The sequence below is a fragment of the Hesperophylax consimilis genome, chromosome 11, assembly GCF_061612785.1.
Source record: "Hesperophylax consimilis isolate HC1 chromosome 11, BYU_Hcon_1.0, whole genome shotgun sequence".
NCBI lineage: Eukaryota > Metazoa > Arthropoda > Insecta > Trichoptera > Limnephilidae > Hesperophylax > Hesperophylax consimilis.
In genome coordinates this window covers 14,466,719-14,476,344 of record NC_142846.1, presented here as the reverse complement: position 1 = coordinate 14,476,344, position 9,626 = coordinate 14,466,719, and the positions used below count along the sequence as shown (strand labels likewise).

The 9,626-nt window shown below is 36.6% G+C and overlaps 3 protein-coding genes across 4 annotated transcripts; 2 read left to right on the top strand and 1 right to left on the bottom strand.

Moving 5' to 3' along the window:
• Positions 1 to 1,431: 1,431 nt before the first annotated feature.
• On the bottom strand, positions 1,432 to 4,138 carry CycK (cyclin K). Its single transcript, XM_089637051.1, has 4 exons — positions 4,020 to 4,138; positions 3,363 to 3,925; positions 2,963 to 3,149; positions 1,432 to 1,969 (listed from the first exon to the last, which is right to left on the bottom strand). The coding sequence occupies exons 1-4, from the start codon at positions 4,020 to 4,022 to the stop codon at positions 1,484 to 1,486; spliced, it is 1,239 nt and encodes a 412-aa protein (XP_089493177.1). The 5' UTR covers positions 4,023 to 4,138; the 3' UTR covers positions 1,432 to 1,483.
• A 2,347-nt stretch (positions 4,139 to 6,485) lies between these two features.
• RpS27A (ribosomal protein S27A) lies at positions 6,486 to 9,182 on the top strand. Its single transcript, XM_089637329.1, has 3 exons — positions 6,486 to 6,580; positions 8,144 to 8,489; positions 8,956 to 9,182. The coding sequence occupies exons 2-3, from the start codon at positions 8,169 to 8,171 to the stop codon at positions 9,103 to 9,105; spliced, it is 471 nt and encodes a 156-aa protein (XP_089493455.1). The 5' UTR covers positions 6,486 to 6,580; positions 8,144 to 8,168; the 3' UTR covers positions 9,106 to 9,182.
• Ip259 (NSA2 ribosome biogenesis factor-like IP259) lies at positions 6,512 to 7,942 on the top strand. Of its 2 annotated transcripts, none has more exons than XM_089637327.1 (2): positions 6,512 to 6,580; positions 7,082 to 7,942. In XM_089637327.1, the coding sequence occupies exon 2, from the start codon at positions 7,097 to 7,099 to the stop codon at positions 7,874 to 7,876; it is 780 nt and encodes a 259-aa protein (XP_089493453.1). In that variant the 5' UTR covers positions 6,512 to 6,580; positions 7,082 to 7,096; the 3' UTR covers positions 7,877 to 7,942. The 2 variants fall into 2 exon arrangements, with proteins under 2 accessions (XP_089493453.1, XP_089493454.1); XM_089637328.1 differs by lacking the exon at positions 6,512 to 6,580 and adding an exon at positions 6,712 to 6,855.
• Positions 9,183 to 9,626: the final 444 nt, after the last annotated feature.

Here is a 9,626-nt window from a genome sequence, read left to right as displayed (position 1 = left end):
AAATATATCATATCAATATTATATTACCCAAGTTTAACTAAATAATAAAAAAAGTATTACAAAACCCTTCAGAAATATTTTCTTTCAAATGTGCCCTGCATCCTATGATAAATAATAAAATTGTAGATAATACACATAGTAAGATTGTGAAGTTGTACACATTAGACTGGGTCGAAAAAAGTTAACATTTTTGTTTCATACTGCTGGAGTGCTGAAGAGTTGCCTCTTATAAGAAGAAAAATTATGCTTAAAAAAAAATTTCAGTTGACTTCTTCCGGTCGCGCATCGTACTTAAAGATTTTAGAATATTGAACATTTTTCTAATATTACTTGAAATTCTACAATTGACACGGTAAAGTTCGTTCAACAAAGTTAGGTAAATTAAAACAGTATTGTTTTTCAGTTGTGCAATATGTGCAATTTTGTAAGTTTCATTTTGCAGTTCGTCACCATTGTCAGAACATCGCCGTCTTTTGTCAGAACAAAACGACCCAGAACTCATCACGAGGAGGTGGCTGCATGTTCCACCCACACCCTACCCAACCAACCATTCATAGTAGGCTTTATTATTTACATTATATTTTAAAACACTTTACAAAAAATTAATAGGATTTAGTTATTCACTGTTACTTCTAATGTATCTTTTTGATTTGTACACATTTAAAGTCACTGAGAGAAATCAGGCGAAATCAAACCGATCTTGATAAAAAGTAGATCTGATGTAGCCATCTTTAGCTTCACGTCTCCGATGGGCTTACTTGATGAGTGATTTAATGACGTCACCACATACTTAGCGTAGCTTTGGGGGAGGATACAACAAGGATATCCTCAGGTGGCATGAAAGTTTCCTTGGGTGGATTGTCTTGCTTTTCAAGTTCTCCTACATCTTAGCTCTCATTAGTGGGCAGTACGTTCAGGGGGGCGGCAAATAAATCTCGTCATGTTCAAACTCATTCTCATTAATCAGTACGGCATTCATAATGCGAGCCAGTGAGTTCTGGGTCATTTTGTTCTGACAAAATGGGTGACGAGCTGCACAATTAAACTTGCAAAAATTGATTAATTTCCATTTTTTCAAACACATTGCACGACCGGAAAACATTGAAATATTAATGCTGTTTTAATTTACCTAACTTTATTGAACCATAACTAACTATAGCATGTCGATTGTAGAATTTTAAGTTGATAAAAAAATCACAAATATTATTTAAAATGCATTTTTCTTGTTGTATCTTTTCTTTCAACCCAGTCTAATAAACATGCACTATACTACATTCCTGTCAACCAATTCTTTATGTGATTACACATACTTCCAATTAGTTAAAAAATTTCTTGTTTTGAATAATTGGGAGTATGCAATGAAATAAAAATTGATATGGTTAGTAAATATTTTATTCAGAAATGAATACATATTATTTTTTGTTTATATATACAAGTAAAAATAGACAAATTCATTATTATTGACAAGGCTTAGGCACTATCACTAGGTTGGTGGGGGGAAGTACGGCCTGGGGGGCTGCGGTGGGGGGTAGTAGTTGGGCGGAGGTACCGTGACGACGCCGGGGGGAAAGTGGGGAGGGGGCTCGCTGAACACAAGGGGTGGTCGGGACAGGGAGACCATGGGGGGCATGTTTGTCACAGGGGGTATGGAAGGGGGGGGAAAAACTGCTGGATATGAAGGGATTGAACCATAATTAGCGGGGTACTGAAACCGTATTGGATCTACACCGACGATCGTCTTGATAGGTTGTATGTGTGTGTCAATTTTCATTTCTGGTCCATTCTTAATTGGTGTGTTGACGTTTATAGGTTTGGAGGTTATGGAGGGGTTGGAGGGAGAGATGGATTGGGGTGGAGAGACTGAGTTCTTCTTCTCTGTCCTCGGTGGTCCATCCCTCGTGGCGAATGGAGGAAGTGGTGGACTGTCCCCTCCGGCTTGTGAGGATTGTGGTGAGTACAGGTCCAGTACCTGGAAGGAAGGAAATCACCATTTAGAATGAGTATTATAATATCTTATCTTTTGATGCAATAATGTCCCAGGTTGATGCTTCAAAAATACAAAAAAAATGCTAAGATTATAGAGTAATAAAGTGAAACTATCATAATATACAGTGGTGGCTTGTGACGGGTGTACCAGAGTGCTAATATTACAAAAAATGGCATTATTGATGTATAAGGTTATATAAGGTTTTTCAAGGAACTGGAAAAATAACTAAGATGGGAAAGAAACCTTATAATATATGTGCATTCATTTTCAAATCCACCAATTTTTCACATGGAAATTATGTGCCGGTTTCACTACATATTAAATGATATATTATTGTATAAACTTGTATACTATAATATGCTTAATTATTAATGCAATAAATTATAAACTTGTATTTATGTAATTAACCTGTTAACCGGGCGGGACTTAAATATGTCAAACGTAAACAGTATCGGGTATGGGTAGGACGTATGAATACGTCCTTGAAATATATGTTTCGCCCTGGAACGAGCGGGACGTATATTTCCGAGCATATCACACGGAAATTGAGTTTTTAATTCTTACATATTTTAATTTTTTAAACTCAATGTTTCTCTTTTATCTCTGTGCTTTCATTTATTGTTTTATAATTATAACCTTTTTTATATTTTTTGTAATTGTTTGTAAATATTCTATTTTTTTAATTCGATGTTTTCACTTTTTTTGATGAATAAATAAAAATATGAAATTACGTTCACCGGCCGTGACGTACGAACATGTCCTAGTGAAGGAGGTCGCGCCCGTTATAAGCTGCGTAATTCAAAACTGAACTCCCCGGTTAACAGGTTAATAACAAATTAGACATCTGTAAACTTCAATGTACAAATGGATAAAATAAAATTAGTAAATAAATATTTTTATTCCACTTCCTACAACATAATTACTTCATATCAAGTTGTAAAAAAAACAATTTAATTAAGTGAAAACATAACAAACCTGATGACAAATATCTTCCAGCAGCTCTGTGGTGATGTCTTCTACAAACATGTCCCACCAGGCCGTGTGTTTCGGCAGCCGGCCGTTCCAGTCCATCACCTCGAACTTGCTCAGCTTCCCCGCTAAGAACATCAGCGCTACGGCTATCACCTCCGGTTCCCATTGCAGCGCCAGGGTTGTACACAAACTAATAAATAAATACAAATTACACTGTAATAAAAATAAAATATATATAAATATATAGGATTCGAACCCCATCCTGTCTGGAAATTCTTGCTAAGGCAACACTTTTGAATGCGAGTCACTCTGTAAACACTATCTGCAATTATGTTCCGTATAATTTATAAACAAGGTAAATAAATGGAAAAGTGGATTAGTTAAATATGACAATTTGAAATACCTGTCATTAACAAATGTCCAAGCCATCTGTACCATCTTTTGCAGCTTCGCTTTGTCCCCCTTCAAACATTTGGCATACTTTAAAAGGTAGCTATAAGGATGTTCTACTTGCAAATCAAACTTGATTGTTTGCAGTAGAATTCTTTCTAAAGTCATGACTTCTTCTTTGGGATCTTCTCCAAATGTTGTGAATTTGGGATCCGTCAGCAACAATTTGGCTTGTTTAATAATGTCCTTGCATTTCTTGGGCGTTTCCTCAACTTTACCAGCCAAGAATAAGCAACAGCACGCCGTCACGTACCTCGGGAATGTGCGGAAGGAATGGAACATGTAGAACCTGTGGAAGTACACCACTCCGGTTGCCATTGTATTGTATCCCAGATCCATTTTAGTTCCAGTGTCGATAATAAACCGTGCGCCTTCCTTCCTATACCGATTCTCGGTCTCATTGTCGATGCCGTGGAGATAAGACGGGGTATTTAGAAGATCTTTCTTGTCATAGTACCAATACGGCATATTATGAGATGCTGAAGTCTCAGAGATGGTATTATTCTTGAGGATAACCTAAAAGTTAAACAATTCACACCTATGAATACAAATTTGAATAACTGATATTTGTGATTTGAACATAACTATTATAATAAAACAGATTTTTTACCATAAAAATGAATTAACTTCACTAGCGGCCGAATAACATTGACAGTAAACAGAAAATAACTCACGACTTTTCTATACAACTTTGACAAACTATCATACGTCCATAGATATGCCACTCACAATAAATTATGAATAAATCCGAAAACCCGAATAAACTTCAATAAACCACTCACCCTACTCATAGATAATAACCATATTATGTGTATATAATACTCGTTCAGACTTGGCGATTTTAGTTGATCAACTCTCTATTGCAGGTTTATTTATGCTCTGTTGAGTGAAACTTAAAAGCTAATCGACGAGTGTGAACACCCTTTCAACAGAGAATTTTTAGTTGAGCGACTAAAGGTGAAAACCCGTGTACTTTTGTATTCTTATTCGTATTCTTTCAATAAACCAAACAAATAACCTATTTTGTGCACGTATTTCCATCTCCTCCGTAAATTGCTTTTCCAATAGTATTTAAGTTGAAATCAAATTATATTATTAATATATAAATGCGTTTTATACGTGAAGCGGAATTCAGCAACTTTGCCAAATTTTTTATCCGAATTTCGTAAATTCATAATGTTTTAACACTGTAATGATGTAGTAAATGTAGTAATAACTGTTATCTATCTCAAAACAGTAACACATGCACCTTATTCAATTCATCTTAGAATCCATTTTCTAACCCAAATATGACGTTTTGTGCTTTTTCAATGACATGTTCTCAAGTTCGTTCCGAAAAATGTCAGAAATTATAAAGACGCACGCACGAATTCTTTCAGTTGACGCAATCGCCAATTGATTATCAATGTCGGTTCGAGTTAAACTGGAACGTCTGAACTAAATCTTTTTCAATAAAAGTCGTTCAACTAAAATCGCACCGTCTGATCGCCACATCCCGTTTAGGCATGGCGATTTTCGTTGATCAACTCTTGGGTGGTTTATTTATGATCAACTCTCTATTGAATGACACTTTTTAATATCCAATTCAGACAGGGCGATTTTAGTTGATCAGCTCCGAATGACACTTGATAGCTAATTGACAAGTTTGAACACCCTTTCAACAGAGTTGATCAAGTTTTTATTTGAGCGGCGAAAGCCCGTCTACTTTTGTTGTTCAAGTTTAGATATAAAGTAATCGTTCGATTTTCCCGCTGAATCGAAACGTGTGAACATATGTTTCAAGTCGCTTGCGATATTTAGTTCCCTGCGGTCGAAAGTAGACGATAGACGTTCCTGGTGAGTGGTTTATTTATACGTGTCTAGTACCTACCATGATGGCATCTACTTCAATGAAAAAATGTATTAAGTGGTACCAAAAGCTATGTTATAATAATAATCTATGTCTTTGGGATAAGAAGCAAGAAGTTTAAAAAAATAGGAATGCCGATGACACTGCAATCAGTAATATTATTTTTGAAATGTTAATGTAACTTATAGTTATTATTATTAAATAGCACGTCTCTGAATGTTTAAAAATATTTTTTTTTTTACCTTTATAACAAATGTCAGGGCATCAACTATTGCAACGAATACTTCTTTTATAAACAATCATATCGTATTTTTTGGAACTCTGTACATATATGCCAGACTTGAAAAAGAATCCCCCGTTGCCAGATATATCAGCGTAATTTGTAACTTAGTTTTTGCCAGGACAGCCACGCATCGAACTGTCCTGCTTTTAGATTTTTCTTGAATTTTCGATAGCAGGACAACAAAATTTTTCTTCGGAAATTCGCAAATGATTGCGATAGCCTTTGGCATCTTCTAAAGTCATCTCTCTCAATATAGTGTTAGAAGCACCCAATTCGTTTCATCTTAGAATCCATTTTCTAACCCACATACGACGTTTTTTGCGCTTCTACATATTTTCAAGTTCGTTACGTAAAAGGTCCGAAATTATATGGATGCGCGCAGCGATAACTTCACTTGACGACATCTTGATTAACAATATCGGTTCGAGTTAAACTGAAACGTCTGAACGAAATCTTGTTCAATTTTTGTCGTTCAACTAATATTTTATATAGCTAATGCATATTTTATTATGGATTAGCAAAGTACAAAATATATTGTTTTCATTTGTTTTAGTTTAAATATGTTTCTTTAGTTTAGGAAAATGTGAGTTGTTTTGAGGAGTTTATTCGTGTTTTGTTTGATACGAAGTTTTATATTTTGTTTATTCAAGAAAAGGGCAATTCAAGATATTGGTGCTTATACATTCGTGTATTTGTATGGTGTTAGTATTACTACATCAGGCGGCTTTACACAGCGTTAGTAATTAATTTAGTATTACTATTATTTGAAATTTGGAGTATAATATACAAACACGGTTCTGTTTTATCATTGAATTTAATGACCGTGAAAATATTTTTCTTATAAAGACGATCATCAATTTCGTGAGGACTGCAAAAAATGCATTGCAGTCATTCGCTTAGAAAAATACATTTAGGTAAGTACCCCAAATTTATAAAATGAGTCCGTTTTTCTTGAAACCGGTTTTAGTCTATGGAAGAGGTTAGTTCGTGAAAGCAATTTCCGCATCCGTTCTTTTTTCACTGCGTGGATGTTGACTAGGTGAGTGTTTTTACTAGTTCTCCGAAAATAATTGGTTTTACTTAGTTTTTCACGCTTATATTCTGAGATAATATAGTGACTGTGTTTTGTTTGGTTGTTATTACATTGTATACGGATAATCCGTGAGTTTTCAACAATTGCGACATAATTTGACATGCCGCGTTCACCTCGTGGTCGGATGTCAAATGCTTGTGTTTAAATCTCAACTCGGTTTAATTTCGGTTCGAGGCTTTTCAGGTTGCGAGCAGCGGATTCATTAGTTAAGATACCGATCGGTAAGTGTGCTGTTCGTTATATTTGTCGTTGTTTATTCAATTGAATATTGTCTTCAATCCTTCTAACCCAGTCATCTTCAAGGAGATGTCAACAGTCTTCATCAATCTGGGAGTTAATATTCAACAGACTGGTGAAGCTTAGACTCGCAACTTCTGAAATGACCTCGGGCTACGAATTGCCCATCCAGCAACCAAGCAATACTAATGGGTGGAATTATTTTTATAGGTTATATCCATCAACATGCCACAGAACGAGTATATCGAGCGGCACCAGAAGCTCTTCGGCCGGAGGCTCGATTATGAGGAACGTAAAAGGAAGAAGGAGGCTCGTGAGCCCCACAAGAGGGCGGAGAAAGCCAGGAAGTTGAGAGGAATCAAGGCTAAACTGTTCAACAAAGAAAGGAGAAATGAAAAGATTCAGATGAAGAAGAAGATCAAGGCGCACGAAGAGAAGAAAGTTAAACAAAAGGCAGAAAAGGTCTCCGATGGCGCCGTTCCCGTTTACCTCCTCGACAGAGATATCCAATCTAGAGCTAAAGTCCTTTCCAACATGATTAAACAAAAAAGGAAGGAAAAGGCCGGAAAATGGGATGTTCCTATTCCTAAAGTACGAGCACAATCAGATGCTGAAGTTTTCAAAGTACTTAGTTCAGGAAAGACGAGACGAAAGGCATGGAAGCGTATGGTAACTAAGGTTACATTCGTGGGTGAAGGATTCACCAGGAAACCCCCGAAGTTTGAGCGTTTCATCCGCCCCATGGCCCTCAGGTTCAAGAAGGCTCACGTCACCCACCCAGAACTAAAGGCCACCTTCTGTCTGCCCATCATCGGAGTGAAGAAGAACCCCAGCTCCCCGATGTTCACCAGCCTCGGAGTCATCACTAAGGGAACAGTCATTGAAGTTAATATCTCAGAACTTGGTTTAGTCACGCAATCCGGCAAAGTCATTTGGGGAAAATATGCACAGGTCACCAACAACCCCGAAAATGATGGATGTATTAATGCAGTTCTCTTAGTTTAAGTTCTTAAACCCACTTGTATCTATTTTTATATAATTAAGTTGAATAAAGGTGATCTTCATTCCAAATATATTGTGTTTGATTTTTCATTTGTAATATTATAAAACCACTTGTACACATGCATGCGCTCATTTGCACACAACATTGTGTGAAATCATTACACATTCAAAATAATTTTTATGTATTATACTATTGACAGTAATTTTTATTAATTAATGTTATGACCTGCACTTGTTGACAACTACCTAATTGATGCTTTTCCCCTCCAGATCGGTGTAGCATACAGCGTTCATCATGCAGATCTTCGTGAAGACCCTCACGGGCAAGACTATCACCCTCGAGGTGGAGCCTTCTGACACCATCGAACATGTCAAGGCTAAGATCCAAGATAAGGAAGGAATCCCCCCAGACCAGCAGAGGCTGATCTTTGCCGGCAAACAGCTGGAAGATGGCAGGACGCTTTCGGACTACAACATCCAGAAGGAGTCCACCCTCCACCTGGTGTTGAGGCTTCGTGGTGGTGCCAAGAAAAGGAAGAAGAAGAATTACTCCACACCCAAAAAAATCAAACACAAGAAGAAGAAGGTCAAGCTAGCTGTACTGAAATACTATAAGGTGAGATTTTCATAAAACCTGGCAACATACACCCATTCTAGCAGAGAGGATTACTCACAAAATCCTTGCTTTATTATTGCTTGCCTATTCTTCTGTAATTCTGATTCTATTTGATTCTCTTGAATCGTGCCATGTCTTCCGCAGGCACTCTGGACTACCCCAACTTCTGCATATTATATTCTCCTTTCTCGTTCATCTGCTCTACTTGCTCATACAATCTAAACATAAATTCTTTCCAGATCTCCACATTTTCAACACTCATACAAAGTTTTGCACACATGACTTAAATATCTCATTTCTACAGATTAGGTCTACTTCAATCCTCTTTTGCCTCATTTGTAAAACCTTAATTAATTCATTTCACATGATTTATTAGTTTTTACTTTTCCTCGATACGAGGAAATAATATTCATTAATTTAAAAAAATTCCGTGATAAGTAATTTACCTTTGAATGTTTTCTCGTAGGTTGATGAGAATGGAAAGATCCACCGCTTGCGCCGCGAGTGCCCCGAGGAACGCTGCGGTGCCGGAGTGTTCATGGCCGCCATGGAGGACCGCCACTACTGCGGCAAGTGTGGCTACACCCTGGTGTTCTCCAAGCCCGAAGACAAGTGAACGCTCCCCACAAAACACACCTAACATGCCGTGTATGAAGGATTTATATTGATAATAAATCTTGATACGGTGTGAAAGGCTTTTATTTTTCAATTTTTCATTATCCCAAAACCTTTTCTAATGATGCCTCCATCCTTGCATCAAATATCCCTCTATATTCTATACGACTGAACATTAAGGACGGGTTGTTTCACAGAATTTAAACAATTTATCAAATTTCAAGTTCTGTTACATCATTATGGACCAGAACTTGAAAATTAACGTTGAAATTTGATGAATTGTTCAAATTATATGAAACAACCCGTCCTAAGTAGGTTTATTAGAGTTACCAGTTTGGAACTAACGTGATTGATATTTCCAAAATAATTGTAAGTATTTTCCAATAATATCAATTGAAGACTCGTAAGAATTTAATAATTTCTTTCAGTAATCAGCGGAGATTTGGCAGTGTTGAATTGCTTGTATTATTTCTAGTGCACTATGATCCTAGAGATTTAGATTGAATTGGATCCTAAATTATA